The 20,729-nt window shown below is 49.0% G+C and overlaps 1 protein-coding gene across 1 annotated transcript; it reads left to right on the top strand.

The window, feature by feature from the left end:
* Positions 1 to 34: 34 nt before the first annotated feature.
* Positions 35 to 20,327, top strand: wipf1a (WAS/WASL interacting protein family, member 1a). The gene is made up of 9 exons (XM_036544635.1): positions 35 to 426; positions 15,417 to 15,507; positions 16,552 to 16,681; positions 17,216 to 17,371; positions 17,515 to 17,775; positions 17,869 to 18,360; positions 18,800 to 19,009; positions 19,953 to 20,066; positions 20,185 to 20,327. Exons 2-9 carry the CDS (start codon positions 15,454 to 15,456, stop codon positions 20,235 to 20,237), a joined length of 1,470 nt encoding a protein of 489 aa, XP_036400528.1. The 5' UTR covers positions 35 to 426; positions 15,417 to 15,453; the 3' UTR covers positions 20,238 to 20,327.
* Positions 20,328 to 20,729: the final 402 nt, after the last annotated feature.

The following is a 20,729-nucleotide window of genomic DNA, read 5'->3' as shown; positions in this document are numbered from 1 at the left end:
AAGGAAAAAAATCGATTAATTGCATCGTGTTTAGCTATTCATGTGCATAAATTTGTTCGTGAACAATTATATCTTCAATAACCTAAAAGAGAAAAGGAACAAAACTTCCGTTGCTTCTCTTTTAATTTGCCTTTTATTCTGATCCCTTTATTTAGACGTGAACGAATTGCATTTTATGTCTTTAAGTGCTGGCATAGTGTAGTAACGCCTTCTCTGAAGTTCAGCAAGTACCACATCTGGCAGCATTGCATCACTGCGAATGTCCCGGATTTGGGAGAAGCAGAAGTTTCTCCGGAGCTCCAGTCGCCGACGCTATAAATACTTTAAATCGGGAGTTAAATGCCTTTCTCGCAACTTTTTGTGAAGACACAAGCGAGTCGAGAGTGATGTGAATTCAGCCTGAGACAAAAAGCAAAGATCGCGCAGGTAAGTAAAATGTTCCAGCCTTCGAAAACTTTGGGGATTCGGTGGGGGAAACAAGTTGAGCGGAAATCAATATCAAATGTATGTTTACGCCGAAGGAGCGGCTGTAGACAGGTCACCAAAAAGACGCAGGCGGTCCTGTAAAATACTTCTCGGTCGGTTTGGATTTATGTTGAGTTCTGAAGGGGAACGCGGCACAGGAAACGTTGTCAAGTATGGTTTATTAAATGTGATATGCTGAGTAAAGCCTTTACATAGTGGAAGTAAACGACACCCTAGCTGAAACTTGAACACGGAAACTGGTTTCTGTAATAATTTAAATGGAGTTTATTACGTTCGGCGAGGAAATGCTTTACGCTCCTTTCAAAACTTTTCTCTAAAGACTTCCAGCCTGTGCCAAATCTAAGTGGGAAGCGTACCCCTTCCGCTGCTTATTTCCTGGGCATTTACAGGGCGTGCAGCAGAGCATATACAGAGTTTAAATCTCTGACTTTTTATGAGACAAATGCTATCCTCCGAAGATAAAACACGCTGTATGACGAAATGTTTCCGTTTCTCGGCGTCCTTCAGGTCCTACCTGCAGCGCGAGTTTACGCTATCAATCCATAACTCATTGTCGTTTACAATAAGGGTTTTTTGTGAGTGAATTTAATTTAGCCTTTCGAAAACGTGGCAGTCATGTGTACTCAACGTCAACATTATTTTGTGACACTGAAGAGGAAAAAAAACAAATACGCTCCAAGTGGGAGGAATTAGATTAATGAAATGGTAATGTGTATATGCCGGTACAATAGAGCTTAAGTCTTAAAGATACAAAGCCCAATTGTTATATTGTGTTTAGTAATCCAGTAACACAGTACAGCATACTCGAAATGATTAGTGATGTCCAAAGGTTTTTCTTTTTCCGTTGTGGAGGTCATGCCACTACAATGTGCCAGGCCATTGCTAAATGAAATATAAACACTTTTAGGAAGTCATTGTTTTCTGGTATATTTTTGCCTTTATAAAGTTTTGTTTATTGTCACTCTACACTCTTTTTGTTGTATAATTCATAATCTCTACCTTATCATTTTATAATTTGAATGGTAATACATGTTATGGATTGCATTCACAGGTTACCTTAAATGTTTGTTCACATTTTGCTATAGTTCTTCTGTGTTTTATTCTGAGTCGATTTTGCCACTGGGAGTTCATCACTAGCTTAATAAAGTTTGTTTGAATGGCCAGTGTGCTGTGTGGTGGTTTTTACACGAGGGGTGTGTGACACAAGATCACTTTAGTTCAAGTAAGGCGAGATTTAATCAACATCGCAACCTATATGTAGGTGACACAGGTGTGCCATGGAGGATCACAGGAAAAATGAGGTTGACTTTGAGCATGGAGGTCACGTGATCAACGAGGGAACCACTGCAGTGTGTCCTGGTAGCAGTTTGAGGTTTAGCAGCTTGTTGTTTTTTCTCTCCCCTAATAGGCCAAGTGCTTGCCCTCAATAATTTACATACCCCTGCTCTCTGACAGTATTCACACACCAGGCTTCTGCTTTTTCTTCTTCCTTTTATGAGTAGTAATTATAGTTTCTTTGTTCAGCAGCGGGTTGCAGGTCTCTCAGATACAAGGGAAGATGTATTCCGTGCTTTCCCCAAGAGCAATGAGAAGAGCATGCCTCACAGAGAATAAACAGCGAGCTGAACATAGCACTCCAGTTCAAGCAAAATACAATTTACTTTAGCAAACATATAGTGCCTTAAGTACAGATGTCGTAGGCTCTGTGTGCACGTTTTTATAACTGATCAATGTTAGATTGTGTCATAGTTTTCATATGGTACTACAGGATCCATGAGAACACTAAGTTGTATTGTGCTACCATAATCACAGAGTGTTACGGTGATCTGAAATAGCTACATAGCGCTATCAGATTTCACTAAGAGCTTCGATTGATCAGAGATATAGGACACAGTAATGCTCTGGGAACCAAGGTAAGGCCTGAAATCAGATTGCCTCCACATCTGCTACCTCACACCAAGGGAATGTGAAAATAAAATGAAGTGCTTGTATGCAGGTCGGCTCGGTGTTTTCGGTAGAACTAGCGGCTTAGCTGTGAGGGATTAAATTATGAATGTTGATCCAGGAATTATGTCTTTTTAATTTAACAAAATTTCCCATGAATATTTTCAGTGATAGAAATTATTATAGTATGAATTCCACACAGGGCAGCTGGCTTTGGATATACCCACCCACCATAGTAATATTTGGAGATCTTCAGCACAGTTCAGAAGTGAAGCTGATTTTAATATTGCATAGATTAATATACAAAATAGCAAGGTGATAAAGTGCAGTTACTGAAGATCAGTGGTTTTATGAGAATGCGGAGGATGCTGCTGTTCATTCACAACAAAATCAATCTAAATGTAATGCAAGATGTAACTGCAGAAAGCTGCATTTCCCAGTATTACTGAGAGAAAATGCCTCTTATTTTATTATCATTGTTAGTTGCATTTGTTTTTTTTTTTAATTTGTAGGCAGTCACAGCTGCAGATTGTGTGCACCCAAATGGGGGGAATGTGATGTTGCTTTTCAATATCATTTTGAAATTCTCCAGTTCCTCAAAAGTGATTATAGAAGGTGGCCACCTTGCTCCTACACCGTTTAGCAGTAGATATGACAACAGTCTAATGATTGGCAGGCAGGGGGAGGTGATCCTTCAAGGGTCAGGCAGGGGTCAAACTGGTAGGGTCCCAAACAGGTTCTTTGTGGCCAGATGTGTTTCCCGACTGGGCAGTTACTCTGGTCTAGAAGTCACATTTCTGCCAAGACCACAATACATTTGGAAAATTTTGTGAAAGATCTGAAGGCAAGAGATTAATTGCCAGTTTTGTGTGGCCTGGCTGTGGTGGTGAGACTGCTTAAACATGACCAGGCCAAATCCTGATCAGCTGTTTGTATGAAATTCCACGAAACCTTTTCCTCACCTGTGAAGCAGCTGTGGTCCCTGGTAGCTTGTAGCTGTTGTCACACCATTAACCCCATCATTCCCAGAATGCACACACATTCATACCCTTCCTAAGCCCTTCCTGCATCCCTCCAGCGTACACAGACATTTATCTTGCAGTAGTAGTCAGTACCATAGAGGTTGTGTCTGGGCCTGTCTTACAGAGGGTGCTGCACGGGTCTGTTTTTAATCGTGCATTCAAAAGAGGTACTCCGCAGCTGCCCAGGCATTAAACCGCCCTGGAATGCTGGGAGTTTGGAGAGAGTCCTCTAATGTCTACACCCAGATGCTGAGTCTGAGTGGCCTTACAGTGGTCAGTATGCAGTAAACTCTGTAATTGTGTACCGGATATTTGCGTTCTCAGGTTTTAATGCGTAATATGCAGCTGGCTCCCTTTCAGGCCTACTTGTTTGACTTATTCCTGCTGTATGCACTCACACCTTACATTTCAGTAGTCCCAGGTACAGGCGTTTTATCAGTGGACTGCCAACCCCAGCCTCGTTTGCATAATAGCATTAATTGCTTCTTTGTTCCTTCTGGTCCTTGCAGTGGTGACATTAGACAGTAAACAGCTTCTCTCTCACACTCACTCACACGCACACACACGCACTGAGGGGCTGAGCTTCTCCGTTTCTGCAAGCATCTTGTGTAAGCACAGACCACACAGAGTGTGTGTGTTTGTGTGAGTCTGTGAGAGAGAGACACGTACAACCAGACCACAGCCATTAGCGGTCTTGTGTTTGTCTCTGTATGTAGGTTTAGGAAGGTGCAGGTCAGAGTGTCTGGCGAGCGCTGTTGACGCATGCTGTTGGTGTCCCGGTAGAATGCGAGCAACACTGCAGTTCGCACCCATGCATGCCGCCCGCGCGTCTCGCCCTGCGGGTACACTCCCGCATCGCCGGCCCGGTTTATCTGTGGTTTACGTCTCCCACTGAATGTTGAAGGACTGCATTGTTGGCCTGCACATTCCTGCATGTCAGGTTTTATGGTCCTTGACAGAACGACTTGCCAGCCTGTTTATTCTTTGCGCGGTGCTGTGTTGGAGGTCATCTCTGGCTTGTTACTGTTGCCCTCTGTCTCTCTCTCTCTCATGCCAGGAGGCAAACTGCCTGGAAATTTACAGGTGGACACTTTACAGTGGTCTGTGCAACAAACTGGCTGACCTGTCTATTGTGACGGTCCCTATGACATGCTGGCCTCAGCAGGGACACGGCCACTGAAGTCCTGTCTGCAAAAACGTTACCATGGAGCTTTTGCCTGCCCCTGTGTCCTCTGTCTGCATCTAAGCATTACATAAAGTTACATTACATTACATTACATGACATTATCAGTATTTTAGCAGACACTCTTAGCGACTTACATAGGTTACAGTTTTTACATGTGATCCATTTATACAGCGGGATATTTACTGAGGCAATTCTGGGTTAGGTACCTTGCCGAAGGGTACAGCAGCAGTGCCCCAGTGGGTTATGCCCTGCTCTTAACCACTGTGCTACACTGCAGCTCCTCTGTCTGCCTGTATGCGCAGCCCCCTCTGTCTGCCTGTATGCGCAGCCCCCTCTGTCTGCCTGTATGCGCAGCCCCTCTGTCTGCCTGTATGCGCAGCCCCCTCTGTCTGCCTGTATGCGCAGCCCCCTCTGTCTGCGTCCTGGCACAGGCCTCTCTCTCAGTGCAGGGCGGGATGTTGAGAGGATGCTAGCTGCTTCCTCTGGCAGTCACGTGACCCCCGCCTCACTGCAAAGCGACGCCACACTTCACGAGGGCGATGCGACCTGCGGGCTGAGTGAAATCTAATTTCTGCTTCCTGTCACTCTGAGAGAGAGTGAGAGAGAGAGAGAGAGAGAGACGTGAGCGCTGGGTACACTCTTGTGCAAAATGCCTGTGTGAACATCCTCTCCCTTACCCCAGCGGATTGTACCACAGATGAGTGCTTAATCTCTACGAACATCATATCAAAACCTCCTTTAGGTCACCATTTAACACAGATTTCTTTGTTAAGCAAATCCTCCTTGTTACAGCTGACTTAATATCTCCAAAGCTGATAACACCAGACAGGAGTTATTTGAGTGGGGTCATCTGTCTCACTGATTTTGGGAAGGGGAACACAGATTTTACTGGTATTGGGCTCAGATTATCAATAGAGTGTGTGTGTGGAATCGATGAAAAAGATCTCTGTGTAATGAGACCGAGGACAAGGGGACCTCTGTGCTCCCTATCTTCGGCGGGCAGGCGGCAGAGAGACACAGGCCATCTGGATTCTGCGGCTCAGACAGCTCATCTCTGAGTGGCCCTTTTGACGGAAAAGAGAAGGGCTCTCGAGCAAAAAATATCTTTAGCGTGATCAGTCGCACTTCAAAAGGACCGTTATTTCGTGAGCTAAATGAGACTGGTCTTTGGGAAGGCGTCCCATCGCTGCCGGGGTCACTGGAGTTGACGTTTGCGTGGTGTCACTCTCAGTTTGCGGGAACGCATTTTTGCTTAAGAACCCATCGCCCGACCGGGCGAGCGTTTGCACCCAGCTCAGGCCGTCAGGGTGTGTCTTCTCACTGAACACGGGCCATGGCTGTTGAGAAGCCCCACAGCAGCACTTCATAATGATGGCAGCGGTGTGGCGTAGTGGTAAGGAGCAGGGCTCATAACCAGGAGGTTTCTGGTTCAATTCCCCGCTGGGGCGCTGCTGTTGTATATACATTGCCATTTATATTTACATTGCTCCTATCCAGAGTGCCTTACATAGGTTACAATTTTTGCATGTTATCCATTTATACAGCTGGATATTTATTGAGGCAACTCTGGGTTAAGTACCTTACCCAAGGGTACATCAGCAGTGCCCCAGTGGGGAATGGAGCCAACAGCCTTTTGGTTACAAGCCCTGCTCCTTACCACTTTGCTACACTGCTGTCCACTCTTGGACAAAGTACTTTAACCCCTAGCTGTATAAATGGATAACATGTATAAAGTGTAACCTATGTAAGTCACTCTGGGTGAGAGTGTCTGCTAAATGACAATAATGTATTTGGAAATGGAGGATAAATTGTAGTGGGGGGGGGGGGGGGGGGGGGGGTTGGCTGTCGTGCTTACGTGACCCCGACCCCAGGCGGCGTGGCGCTGGGAGAGCGCTGACGGGCCCCCACAGGGTACGATGTAGAGGAAGCGTGACGCGCGGCTCGGCGGAACACAGGAAGTGAGCGTGCTGGGAGCTCGCGCTTCTGAGAGCGAGTGAGCGACCGACGGCGCTCTGAGGTGAGCGCTGCTCTCAGAGCCTCTTTTCATCCCCTTCCAGGAAGGCCCAACTCCAGAGAGAGGGAGTACCCAGCGGAGGTAACGCTCTTTCGAGCAGCGCCGTACCCCCCGACCTCCACACCCCCCCCCCCCCCCCCCCCCCCCCCCCCACTCCTCCCAGCTGGGAGTGCATTAAGTTCGCCTTTTAAACGGGGCTGTTGCCTTGATGTTTGCAGCGGTGAGGATTGAACTCTGAGCGTATGAGGAAGTGAAATGAGGCAGTAGAGCTAAATGTGGAACTGCCACTTCTGCAATGCCTATTGAGTGCGCAGGAACAGGGTTAAGAAAGCTATCACTGAATCATAGTGCTCCGCTACTTCTCCCCTGGACGCTTGTGGGGCTCCTTGTCGTTTCTGCTTTTTTTCGTCAGTGATCTCGACTGTGCTGTGAGGGGGAAGTTCAGTAACCACCAGCACTCAAGGGCTCGGCTCGAGTAAGTACGTTTGAAACCGTCAGTGCGAAAAGTTTCCACGGTCGCGTATTCGTTAACATTTAGCATTGTTCTGAACACGCTTTAGCATACTCTTCACCTGTAAAGGTGGATCGTTATCGCTGACTTTGGCATTTGATGAAAACTCGTCATTTTGTTGTTGTGTTGTAACTGTCACTGCATTGAGTGCAAGAACAGCTATATTAATTGCTTGAATTGTTTTTATTTCATGATTTGATCAGTCTTCGAGACCAGGATAGATTAGCAGATGTGAGTTGCAGTGCCAAAGTGCTGAGCAGGCCCTTTACAAGCTCAGGGTAGTATGGTGTTCAGTGCAGTAGTTCAATAATGGGAGCTATAGAAACACAATTGTGAGTATCAGAGACCAAAACATGTTAACACTCATTACATTACAACTGATCATGACTGACAGAGTGTTTCAGTCACGCGTGACTGTCAGATGGTAGCTGAGGACAGTTGTGAAGTTTATATTGGAAGTTATCTGATGTCTCAGTACCTTCCAGTCAAAATTTACCAAAAACAACAGCTTCTGTTTTCAGAAACAGGTTGCAAAGCCACTTCCTGTTCAGTTCATCACAAACTGATCCAAACTGTTTAATGGTTGTTTTTATTTTTAAAATGGAGCTTTTAAGAAAGGGGTGTTTTTGCGTCCCAGAGATTGGGTGTATCAGCGAGGAGGCTTGTATCTTAAGAGGAAAAAGTCTTTGAATTCAGTTGCTGTTTTATGAAGAATACACATTCTTCAGTATGGGTGTGTTCCTTAAATGGATGCAAAATATTAGTCTTTTACAGCTGGTTAGCTGTCACTACCCTCTGTTTTTGACAGTCTTCTGAGATCTTTAAAAATGTGTCATTTAACATGGCAGATGTCTAACAGCAGCTAAGACAGGAAACGGGAGGATGGTTTGGCCCGTTCGCTGTTTACTGACCATCTATCACCTTCACGGTTTATTTAGCTTGTAAAATGTTCTGTCGGCTCCGTCCAGATGCGACGTCCTCCTTATGGGAGCATTTGGTTGGCGTCCTGAAACATTTTCCCTTGAAATGGAACTGGTCAAAGGGAAACTCCTGACACCTGGTTGACTTCTGTTGAGCGCAGAGCTTTCTCTCGTCTTCACCTCGGTGCTGGCAGACGGAGGATGGGTTTGACACGAGGCCCGTTAAAGGCTGTGTGTGAATGTCCCTGTGTTGTTCTCTTGGTGGCGGCTGGTGAAGGGGAATCCCGGCTCAGTTCTCTGGTAGTCACTGCTCTGCAGAGGTTGTGCTGTTCATTGCCTGCCTGGCGTTGCAGGGAATTGCCTAAACAGCTGGAGAGATGGAGAAGGCCAAACACACGTGGGAAAGCGGAGATGTGATTGTGTGTGCGTGTGTGTTTGTGTACACGTGTGTATGTGCGTGTGTATGTGCGTGTGTGTGTGCGCGCGCGTGTGTGTGTGTGTGTGTGTGTAATGCAGTGGCCCATCCCTTGGCCCGGAAGCTGAACGTTGAGCCCATCCAGCAGCCCGCTTGGGTTTGAGTGCGTGGGAGGGGTGATGCTCGGCTCTGCGGAAACTATTACTAACCCCGACCGTCATCGTTCTTTTCTCTTTGGACCAACATACAGGAAAACATTGCACCCCCCCTCCCTACTGGGGCCTCTCTCAGCATTGATACCAGGGCCCGTTGGACTCACGGCTGTCTTTCCGCCATTTTCTTTCATCTCACAGATGTAGATGTTAGTTTCAGATGTCACACCCATGCATGGCTGAATATTTGCTGCAATGAGTTATGATCTCGTCAGCAGCCTTGCTGAAGATAGAGGTGCTAACTGGATGTTCCCCTGTGACAATCTCACACACCTGTGGTGAAGTTGTGCTGTGAGGGGTGTTATTCGGTCCACCAGAATGACACCCCTTCCCTGCAAAAAGCCAGCGTGCTGAAAACTGCGAGTCTTGCACCTCGTCATGGCTAAAAATAGCGAGTGTGGATCCTTCATGAATGCAGATTCTGAACTTTTCCTCCGCACACCCCCCATTCATATCGCAGACGCTGAAACGAGAGTGCAGTCCACTTCTGAGAAAAGAGGCCGGCTGGATTAGATCAGGCCAACAGCGTCTGGCGTCTCGCTGTGCGGCGGTGGTTTACCTTCAAACGCCAGAGCCCCCCCCAACCCCCCCGGGGGGCCCTTTTCAGCACTCCTGGCGTTTTCGGGGACTTCCTGTGCTGGGGTCAGCACTGCTGTGCATGGCGCTTTAGTGCAGGATGCTGTTTGTGCTGCGCAGCGGGGCCGGAGTCCAGGCCGTGCGCTCTCCCGCCAGGAGGGGGGAAGGGGAAACGGCAGGACGCTGACCGCGTCACGCTCACAGCGGGGCGACAGGAACCGCACACACGCCCGACTGCAGCCACCGGCCGGCCCCACAGACTCTGCTTAGCGCTTCTGCTAACAGCTCTGAAAGGTGTATTGTCTGAGCTTGATTTACACCCCTGCCATCTATCTCTGATGACAGTTGCTTTGCTATGTGTCAGCCAGAGCCCCGCCTCAGCTGCTGTTGCACAGATCGCAGGAAAGTCTTCAGGGGCACTCCCTGCCCACAGGGACGGGGTTCACTGATCCAGGTCACCCAGGACATCTCCCGAACAGCTGTGCCTGTTTATGGGCTGTAAAGCAAAATCTGCGGAGCTTGTCAAACATCTGAGAAATAACCCAGAGTTTATTGCAAGGTAAGGGTTTTTTTCAGAATGGGAGAGTGTCTGACTGAAAGGCTGTGTCCTATATATTCAGGTGAAGCGACATTCTGGCCTTTGGAAGGAGTTCCGCAGTTTCTCCAGGTCATCCCAGTCAGTAAACATGGGCCGAGGTGACCCCAGCTGTGTTCGTACTCAGCTGGCCGGGTTGATGCGGATCGACACTTGTCCCGTGTCCAGCACCTACGCAGATCACATCAAAGAACACAGGGTTGCTCTGTCACACCAGCTGGCCGCTGCAAAGTGGGAAATATTACAGCATGTTAAAGGAATGGCGTCCTAACGCCAGGAAGCTTCCCAAAATGACCAGTTAAGAGAGCTCTGGCCTGGAGTGCAGCTTGGGAACAGAGCTGGCCTGATGTCACTCTGTCAGGCGTTAACGGTTCTGAAAAGCTAAGTATGATGACGGAAATCTAACACCTCGGTGCCTCTGTGTTATTGTTCGGCTGAGTGAATTTCTCTGCTCTGCCTTTCACAGCTGTAAGGAGCAGGGTCAGTGGCGGCTGGGACTTGTGGAAATAGTGATGCAAATCCCATAAAATCCTTCAGAATAACTGCAGTTTCTCTTAAGAGTGGGACCTGAGTGCGGAACTGTCAGTGATGCGCTGTATTGCGCTGTGTTGCGCTGTGCTGTGCTGCACTGTGCTGTGCTGTGTTGCGCTGTTCTGTGCTGCTGCGTCGTGTCCCTGGCTTTACGATGTAACTCCAGACGGACCCGTCTGAAGCGGGCAGCGCTGCTGCTGTCACCACAGGTCAGCGGCGTGAGGAGCAGTGCGCTACACCCTCGCGACCGACTGTGAATCACCCGAGACGGAACGGCTGACAAGCGTGGGCCCTTACCCGAGACGGGCTGTCCCTGCCAGTCTGCAGACGTCCCCTCGCTGTTCTGCCTGGCAGCACTGTGTCACGCTGCAGTAATTCACCTCTAATTGGACCTTTATTTTTTTCATCCTCACCATAAATGATTAAAGCACATGTTCTGGTGGCTCTCAATTTCAGCGTGTGTGCCACAGGCACAGTCTGTTATAACCACTGATGGAGCCAGGCAAAACTATGCAAAGAATACATTCCCCACAGTCCACTGAGCAAGTGGTTGCGAGGGCAGCTGGCTGCCGTGGTAGCGGTCTGAGTGGAACTGAGGAGGACCAATCCTCACATTGGAAGCCTGCATTTTTCTTTTTAGAGTCTCCCAGTAAACCACAGAATGATATGTCCCTCCCAATCAGACTGTAGATGTACTTGCACTTCGGATTTCTTGTAATTCTATAACAAGCAGGCCCGGAGCTGGCTGTGCTGGCAGATACTGTACTTGCAGACCCTGATCTCAGCTGTTCATTTCAGCAGTGTAGCGTCTGACCTCTGATTGGCCTGAAGAGGAACGTGAAGAAGTTTGCAGATTGCCGGCCGTATAAAGGCCGCTAAGAGTTTAAGACGCAAACGGAGCACGGCTGGGTATGTTTGCAGACCAGAGTGCTGGGTGAGTGGGTCTCTGGATTGCCTGTGGTGCTGCTGGGGTTCTGTAGGAAGAAAGGAGGAACATGGCTCATTTGATTGGAGAAAAGAGGACAGTGTTCTGCCAATCAGGAACACATACAACCTCTGCTGGAGTAACTCTGTGACGTGTTTGTTTATGATATGTTGAATGTGTTTTTATTGTCATCAGAGGAACACCGTGTTTTTTTTTTTTTGGTTTTTTTTTGCATATTTAGGGCTGGATTACAGCAGCAGTCATTTCCTGTTCAGGCCCTGCCTCTGTGTCTGTGAGTGCTGAGGGTTTGCCTGTTTGTGTGCAGCTCCTCTAATGACTCTCCTTTCCTTCAGGGGTGTGTTGGGGGGGTGGGGGGTCGGGAGATGAAAGCGGCGACATTTTTAAGAGCATGTGAGCTGGTGCTTCTTAAAAAAGCCCCTCAGCGGGCGTGGGCATGGGTACTAGCGTGCTACTCTCGCTCTGCTGCATCCCAAACCCCCCACCCCCACCCCTCACCCCGCCCCACCCAAAACCTTCGGGCCACAGAGACATTTGGAAGCCATTACAGCCGGGAAGCTCACAGCTCGCAATGTGCCCTGCCTTTTAATCTGCTAAACTCGGAGTGTCGGCGTAACTCTAGCACTCTAGCACCCCACACCATGCGGTGGGGCCGTCTGCGGCAGGCGGTCCCAGAACGAGTTCCCATGAGACTCAGCGTGGGTGGAGGACCTGTCACGGGATCTCCGATCGTCAACGCTCCGTGTCCCTGCTCTGGCCCCTCCTCGTGGTCCGTTCGTCGTCTTCGGTCTCAAAGGGTCTATTGTCGACGGCGTTCCGCTGCTGTTAGCCACCGGCGCGCGTGCCGGCTGCTGATGACCTCACAATGGTCAGTGTGTGGAAGCCACATGGCCTCAGGGTCCTGGCCACATCCACCAATCAGGGCAGGCCAGTACATGCAGCATGATCAGAAAGGTCAAACATGAGAGAGAGACTGCGTGCGCGTGTGTGTGTGTGTGTCATTGACCTTTCCTCTTACCGTAACAGCTAGTGCTGAAAGCATCTGCATTTTGGTTTTGACTGGAAATAGCGCTAGCAGCAGCAAATGGACTAACAGTATGGCCCAGTGAGATGCTACCACAGTAACATGATTCTGCCACTAGAGGGCAAAAAGTCCAGCAGAGGGAGTAACAGTAACCTCAGTTTTTTTTCAGTTTTTTCTGTTTCAGCTTCCATGTAGCCGTGTTACATTCAGTGTTTATTGCAGGCCGGTCTCAAAGAGGCCAAAAACTCGAACTCTAGAAAGCGGTTATACCTGTAGACCGTACGCTTACAGGATTTATAAACATTTGCATGGGAGAGCTGGCGAAGGACACGCTGGCGAGGGATGTTTATGTGAGAGTGAGCCAAGAGCACAGCGAGCTGCTCTGTGGTGATGTGGCGGCTGTGTAGGGGAAACTGGGGAATCATTCCACCCTCTGCGTCACACGCCTGAAGTCCGCCACTGGCCCCAAGACAGCGCGGGGACATCCAATCAGATACATGAATGGTCTGGTAGGCCAGAGCCTGACTGGCCGTTCAGCTTCTAGGGGGAGGGGCTGGAATGCAGAACAGTGTCTTCCCATGATCAAACCTGATGGGAGGTCAGATCAGTGTCACAAGATGTTTTCCTGCATATTTTACAAGGGGGTTTCTGGGAGAGAATACATCCTCTACTGAAGGAGCTTTCTGTGTCCCTTCAATGGGCCTTTAGGCAGAGGAGACTCAATGGAGTATGTGGGTCGGAGATGGAGAATAATGTTGTGTTGAAGCAGCCACATACAGTGATTATACTATTTGCTCAGAAGATAGCATCCTTTATCATTGATTTGTTCAGAGTGTATCCTTCCAGATAATGAGAGGGTAGGCCTAAAACTGAGTTCTCAGGTTTATTCTTTCATGCTCAAGGCATCTGTTGCTTTGCAGTCTGATAAATCTGCAAATTATGCCAGGTCATTAGATCGGAGGATATTCCAAAATTCGAAATGCCTGAGAGAGTGAAAGCTCTGTGCTAATTTAGCAGCTAATAATGTGCAAATAGTTTTCGGTACTGCATGTGCTTAACACACTTCAACAGACAGAAACTCTTTTCTGTTGTTAGTACCTTCCCTTGCCTCTTGTGAAGGTGGAGGTTGGGGCTTAAACAAAGTTCTGATTTCTGTCTAGACAGTCAGTGGAATTCAGCACTGAGGGTGCCTGTTATGGATTTGCTCATTAGTATCTGGGAAATGGATCTTTTGCTCATTGTAAACCGAAGGAACGTATTTTTTACACCAGTGCTAGATGGGGACATATTGTGTGTGCGCTTATGTGGGGTAGGGTTGTGGGGGTGGGTGGGGTGTTGGTCTTGGGGTAAGGGGGTTGGTTTTGTGGTCACAGCTGTGTGGGGCAAGTCTGTGTGGGTATGTAGAGTAGGATGCCATTCAGTTGAACTCTCAAATTCCTCCTCATTCTAATGTTAACTCAGCTGTTCCACTATATTTAGAACTGCAGGGAGAGCAAGGCCGAGGGCAAACCCTACATTTGTCTGGAAAAGAGCACTGCTTTAAAAACCAAAGTTATGAGAGAGAGAGAGAGATGGGGAGAGAGAAGGAGGGAAGGAGGGTGAGAAGGAAGGAGGGAGGGAGGGAGGTGCCGCCTCAGAGACAGGATGAATGCGGCTTTGCTTTCAGCACACGGATCTTCCTGTTGACCACTTTCACAGGAAGTCGAAGGGCCTCCAGCAGAAGCCATCTCATTTGTTTCATTTTTGACATGCAAATCCAGTGCGCATCGGCAGCATGCACCTCCTCACTGCAGAGCGTTGCACAGAACACTGCACATGCAGTGGCACACCAAACGCTCCGATTGGCTACTGAGAACACTGCACATGCAGTGGCACACCAAACGCTCCGATTGGCTACTGAGAACACTGCACATGCACTGGTACACCAAACGCTCCGATTGGCTACTGAGAACACTGCACATGCACTGGTACACCAAACGCTCCGATTGGCTACTGAGAACACTGCACATGCACTGGTCCACCAAATGCTCCGATTGGCTACTGATGTCTTAGAATGCAAGTGTTCAGCTCTTTCAAAAGCCATTTTGGATAGAATCGTTGGAAGGACTTTTATCTGTAGCATTAGCATTGAGCACAGTATCTTGTGGCCATTTTGTGTACTTTTTTTAAATGCTTCACTGTGGTTAGGACAGCTACGTGACGCTGCTGCTCACAAATGCACTTGGATTATATTTGAGAGTTCTATCCTGTGGTTTTAAAGTGCTGTTTTCAGCATTAGTATAGGCATGTGTGAGTTTTCATTTGAACTAAAATCATGATTCATTAGGTTTGATCAAACAACTCTAAATACGTGAATTAAAATCTGTAACACATTGCATCAGTTCATTTTCACAATGAACGTGTAAGCACTACACAAGAATGTTGTAACGGCCATGTAAAGTGTTCATAATGTGTCCTTGTGTGCTTCACTCGGCATCTCATAAATGTGAGTGTTGAAATTCAAACGATTTAAACGACACACAGTACCGTATCCCAAAGTAAAATCGCTGCTGCCCGAACTGCAACAGCGGCTCTTTTAAAGCTGTTTTAAGACCACAACACTGTGTTTAAATCATTTGAAGTTTACAAATAATGTTTTACGATGGGCCGTGAAGCTTGTGATATTACATGGTGAGGACATTATGTGGCTCTCATGAATGTTATGTGCGCAGCTCGGGCATGCAGTGAGTGTAGAGCAGTAAAATCTGTGAAGAACGTTTATAGTTATGCCCCAGCACATTTTCAGTCATCTGCTTGTCACAGTCTGAAAGCTGCTTGTGTTTTCGTCCCCACTGGGAGCAGTCAGTATGCGTGCGCTGGGTTCAAGAGTGAGAAGTGAGAGGCCAGAGTTAATATATGGTGTTATCTTAGAATCTGTGATAGGCGTTTACGGTTTTTCCTCTCTGAAGAGCAGCTTGCTTACAGCTCTCTCTCTCTCTCTCTCTCTCTCTCTGTCTGTGTCTGTGTGTGTGTGTGTGTGTGTGTGTATTCTCTCCAGCAGGAGTGAGAAGTGAGAGGATTACAGAGGGGACAAGATGCCAGTGCCCCCACCACCGCCTCCACCTGCTCCTCCACCAACATTCGGCTCGGTAAATAGTGCTTTTACTTAGCATTTACCCCACAGAACCCCACTCTCTGCATCTCCAGAGAACATTTCCATGCTATTCAGCTCTTCATAAAGTTTTGTGATGGGTTTTTTTTTTTTTTTAAAGATTCGTGAACTTGATTTGTTGTGGTCGATGAAGAAATGCAGATAGCTCCCTTGGGGTGGAGTTGCTGGCCATATGGCTATATTATGCCATACTGAGAGGTGATTTGTTCAGGCTGTGATGTTCTGGATATGTGGAGTTTTCACATGCTCTGTAGTTGAATGTAAAACCTGATAATTGATAAGTGTTTGGGAAAATGTAAATGGTCACTCATAGTTTCTGAACTGTGTGACCGAGGGTTAATCCCAGCCGTGCCATCAGCCGGCACCCAGGGCATCAGAAAAAGTTGCCCCAGTTCTGCCAGGAGTGGGGGTGGGTGGGTCAGCCAGGATTTCTCAGGATTGTCTTACTGATCTCAGGCACCATGCAGTTCATCAGACGCCAGTAAGTTGGTTGGATGATGTCAGTGAAGTCGTACCTATGCTCCAATTGGTGCCAGCTGCACTGTGATGCGTTGTGGGACTTGTAGTGTGAAAAATAGCCATTTTCTGCATGTAAGCATCAGAAGCTGAAAAATTTCTCACTCCAGCACTCCTGCACGACTAAGGTTGTTACGGTGAGACAACACTAATGTACAGTTTGTGATTCCAATACCAGGCGGCTCATATGTGAAAGGGCATTTAAGAATGATTAGCGATGGGGAAAAATTAGCCAAACAATTTTCAAATAGTTTAGAGAAGGTGGCTCTGCAAAGTGCTCTGGAAAGGAATTATACTTCTAATATTGCCACTATACATTATATCTCAATCTTAATACTAATACATGCATTGCATACATTTGTTCAGTCTCTCTGTACTTAAGACGAAGTGCCATTTGTTGCCAACTGCACGGTGTCCTCGTTTGACACTGCACCACAGTGTCACCTGGTGTCCACTGTAGGCTATTACACCCGTTTCTGTTGTATTTTATTTGACTGAATTTCAGGCGAACACAGAAAAGCCGGCCCTCAACAAGTCTGAACAGCAAGGAAGAAATGCACTGCTCTCAGACATCACGAAAGGAGCACGGCTTAAGAAGGCGGTAACCAATGACAGAAGTGCCCCAATACTCGACAGTAAGTAAACTCTGGTACAGAAGAGATTTATAGCTGTCCGACTGGTCATGACACCATGCTGTTAAACACACTATTGGCACCATTGCTTCTGTCCTCTGTGAAATAGTTGTCCAGTTTTGTAGCTGGTTGCAGCTGACGTTACATTGCAACACTACATTGCGACTTCCAGCGCAGAGAGATCAGATGGGTATCCCTCCAAGGTAAATGAGCAGCAGTGTCAGACCAGGTTAACAACACTTCCAGACCAGACCGCTTGTGGCGGTAGAGTTGACATGCATAAGGGGCCAGCCATTTGTACACCAGCATTCTCTGTTAATTCATCAAAAATCCCCTTCATGTCCCAGATCTCTCAGAAGCTGTGATGACAGCTTGACCTTTCCTTGTTTCACTTTAGGATTAAAGCAGAGAAGAGTGTGGACAGTGAGCGTGTGTGAGAAACGCTTGACCGTGTGTCGTGAGTGGGATGCTGGCACGCCTGAGTCTCAGGCTCTCTCTTAAGTGACTAATGAATGTCACCGATTTGATTTTTGACAGAACCCAAAGGAGGAGGAGGAGGAGGAGGAGGAGGTGGAGGAGGTGGAGGAGGGGGTGGTGGTGGAGGGTTTGGGGGAGGAGCTGCTGGAGGGCTGGGTGGGCTCTTCCAGGGCGGGATGCCGAAGCTGAGATCTGCAGGGAACAGAGACAATAACGGTAAGCTGTAAGGAGAATAGAAGTACTGTTTAAATGAAAACACTGAGGTTGAAGGTGATTGGCTGGATGGCTTTATGTTCATCTGTATGATTGGCTGAATCTTGACGGGCCGCTCCTGATCACTGGCCTCTCTCTGTCCTCAGACTCTGGAGCTGCCAGGCCTCCCATGCTGCCTCCGGGTGGTAGATCTCCTGGACCCAAAGCCTTTGGTGGGGGTGCGGGCGGCCCTCCACGGCTGCCTGGAGCTCCCCCTGTCCCACGGGGTGGCGCACCCGACCTACCCAAACCCCGTGCTACTCCCCCGAGACCTGAGCCAGGTGGGGGACCACCCCCAGTGCCCAATACTCCTCGTCCCGGTCAGGGCAGCTTTCAGAACAGAGGCCCGCCTCCTCTTCCTGGAGGAGGCCCACCCCCTCTCCCTGGTGGAGGCCCACCCCCCATTCCTGGAGGAGGTAGGCCCCCAGTCCCGGGAGGAGGCCCCCCTCCTATCCCTGGAGGCCGGCCCCCAAGCTCCGCCCCAACCCCCACCCCTGCAAGCCTCCACGGGCGCCCCGGCCTGCCCCCCACCCCAGGGGGGGGCCCGGTCAGTCGCCAGTCGTCCATCTCTGGACCTGGTGGCGGGCGTCCCCCTCTCCCCCCAGCCCCTGGTAGGTCCTCAGATGACCGCCCCCCTCCTGTCCCAGGAAGTAACAGACCGTCCATGCCCCGGGACGGCCCCCCTCCTCCACCCCCCTCTATGAATAACAAGCCCATGCCCCCACCATCATCCCGACCTCCCGCTAGCAATGCCCCCCCGCTGCCCCCTGGCAGACCGGGTCCCCCGCCGGTCCCCCCCACACCCGGCAGCGACGAGCCCACCCCCCGGCTGCCCATGAGGAACCTGTCCCTCAACTCCCACGCCCCCGCCACCTCGCCCAGCCGCGGCTCCCTGCCCCCCCCTCCCAATGAGAGGCCGCCCCCGCCGGGCAGAAACCCACCAGGCCGCACAGGTAGGAGCTTATTTTTCCGTTTTATAGCCTCTGATCAGCTTAGTAAGAGTGACCACTGAGATCCTTTCTTTTTCAAGCGTGTGTTGCAGAAGAAAGGTGTGTGTAACTTTTGAGTCTCTGTCACTCAAACTTGCAGTTTTGCATTCAAAATGTTCACATATTCTACAGTCTGCTTCAGATGGTATATTCATACAATTTGCCCCCTTGCAGCATGGCATTTATACATTAAAATCTGAAACATTTATACATTAAAATCTGATACAAAGGTTATATTTATGCTTAATGGCACTGTCACCCCATAAAAATGCTCTCAGAGCAGGAATAAGTGTTAAAGACAATTGATCTAAAAGGTTCCATCTGTTCCAAAATGGCGTGTCTCTCATGTTTTATCTGGAAGAGCCTTAGCACAGATCTCTGCTGATCGTCTGCAATGTCTCAGGTCCCCTCCCGCCCCCACCTCCGGGGTCCAGGGGCGGAGGAAGCGTGAGGTCATCGCCAGCCCCTCCCCCGCCGATGCGACCAGAAACCGAGCCTCCCCGAGGAGGGGGACACAGACCGCCCCTCCCGCCCGACCGGACAGGAGGAGGGGGCCCCCTGCCTCCCCCGCCCCCCATGGGGAACGGATTCCAGAACTGCCATCCCCCTGCGGGTAAGAGCGTGGGCGGCTGTGGACGCAGGCGCCACATACAAACCCTCCAGAACCTGGAGCTGGCCTTCCCAGAATTCCATGCCTGCAGCTACATGCCCTCCTTGTGCCCTTAAGGACCTGCCCTGTTTGAAGTGTGTTCCAATTCGGTCTCTAAGCACATTTACAAAATGGGCAAACACAGATAAATTTGATTTAGGAAAATGTATTCGTAATGTAATTGCGCATTTCTCTTTGAAAGCCAGCAGACCTGATGTAATCGGGTTTGCCGTAATAAGTTTACTCTCTGAGGGTTTCACAGTGCAGCTCTGAACACATAACTACTATTCACCTGCTAAAACAAACACGGAGGGAGCAGTCGATATGATCACACAATCTGCATCATGTACTACTGTGTCTTGCCTGTCAACGTAATTATATTGATGATCTTGGTGGATCAAAGTGGAAAATACAGCATTGTTTTGGCCTTCATGAGTGTTGACGAGATGCCTTTCTACTTCAGAGTTTGTAACACCACCTGGTGGTTATTTAAGAAAAGTCCTTTCGAGAATTGGTAGACATAACTTGTAAATGAAATGAAAAATACGTCAGTGCTAATATCTGTTCGTCACTCAGGTTGTAAGGGGAAAAGACATCATTTACAAAGTGCAGCTGTGAAAGTTAAATAATGTCAAAGTTTTGCTGCTGACCAGTAAAGCTTGGATGGAGGTTGTCTGCACAACTGAAAGATTTTTTTTTTTTTTTGGATCAATGCTGTGCAGATGCACTGAGCATGTAATCTGGATGGTTCATCTTATTCAGAGACCATCTTATACACTGACCAATCCACACGTGATAAAGGTCAGTGGATCTGCGCACTGCCTTCTCAGCACTGACACAGTAGAAGTGACCCCTTCATAATGTGTTTTGGCCTGTTGGTGAGACCTCGCACCTGTGTGTCCTGCAGATGACTGGGAGAGCAGGTTCTCCTTCCACCCGCTGGCGGACCTGCCCCCGCCAGAGCCCTACGTGCCCTTTCAGAAGACCTACCCCAGCAAGATGGCCAAAAACGAGAACAGAGGTAAGTCAGGCACCCCCCGTCCTGTCCCGGAATGTATACCGCTGGGGGCAGGAGAACTCCTCCACCTGGCCTCCGCCGAGCCCCATCTGACAGGTGTGCTGTGTTTGTGTGCCTCCAGGCTCCGGAAAGAAGGAGAGGGGCGCGCCTCCGCTGCCACCCATCCCGAGGTGAAGGGAGGCCAGCTGTCCCAGAGGAACGGTCGCTTTTGGACCTCCGCCCCAACCCCCGGTCCTGTCCCTTGTCACTGCCCCCTCCCCTCCCCTGCCCTGTCCTGATGGAGACCTGTCGGCTCCTCTCTCTCCCTCCCTCTCTCCCTCTCTCCCTCTCCCTCTCCTTCCCCCTCTCTCCCCCTCCTTCCCCCTCTCTCCCCCTCCCTCCCCTCCCCTCCTCTTTTCTCTGCAGGAAGGGTGTCGGCCTTGGCCAGCTCCTCCTACATGGCCCAGATTGTTATGGATTGCTGTTGAGTTTACAGCCGGTCCTCTTAAGCCTTAGGTTCTTCTGGAGTTAGGTGTATCTTCGAAAAACTCCCAAATGTAACTGTTTACAAAAGCGGGACCTGTGCGCATTCACCCACTCTGGCAGGCTGTCCGATTTGCCTTTTTTTGTCGTTTTTGTTTTTTTTTTTTTGTTTTGAAGATTTTCTCTCTGCTAGCTTGACACTCT

This window comes from Megalops cyprinoides, chromosome 14 (genome assembly GCF_013368585.1).
Source record: "Megalops cyprinoides isolate fMegCyp1 chromosome 14, fMegCyp1.pri, whole genome shotgun sequence".
Lineage (NCBI taxonomy): Eukaryota > Metazoa > Chordata > Actinopteri > Elopiformes > Megalopidae > Megalops > Megalops cyprinoides.
The sequence above is the reverse complement of the archived record's forward strand: the minus strand, read 5'-3'. Positions and strand labels throughout refer to the sequence as shown.

What these genes read in the sequence shown, in the direction of transcription:
- wipf1a (XM_036544635.1), top strand. Translation starts at nt 15,454, where the DNA reads ATGCCAGTGCCCCCACCACCGCCTCCACCTGCTCCTCCACCAACATTC. An exon ending in AAGTGCCCCAATACTCGACA is followed by an intron (nt 16,682 to 17,215) that starts GTAAGTAAACTC and finishes GATTTTTGACAG; the next exon opens with AACCCAAAGGAGGAGGAGGA. An exon ending in AAACCCACCAGGCCGCACAG is followed by an intron (nt 18,361 to 18,799) that starts GTAGGAGCTTAT and finishes GCAATGTCTCAG; the next exon opens with GTCCCCTCCCGCCCCCACCT.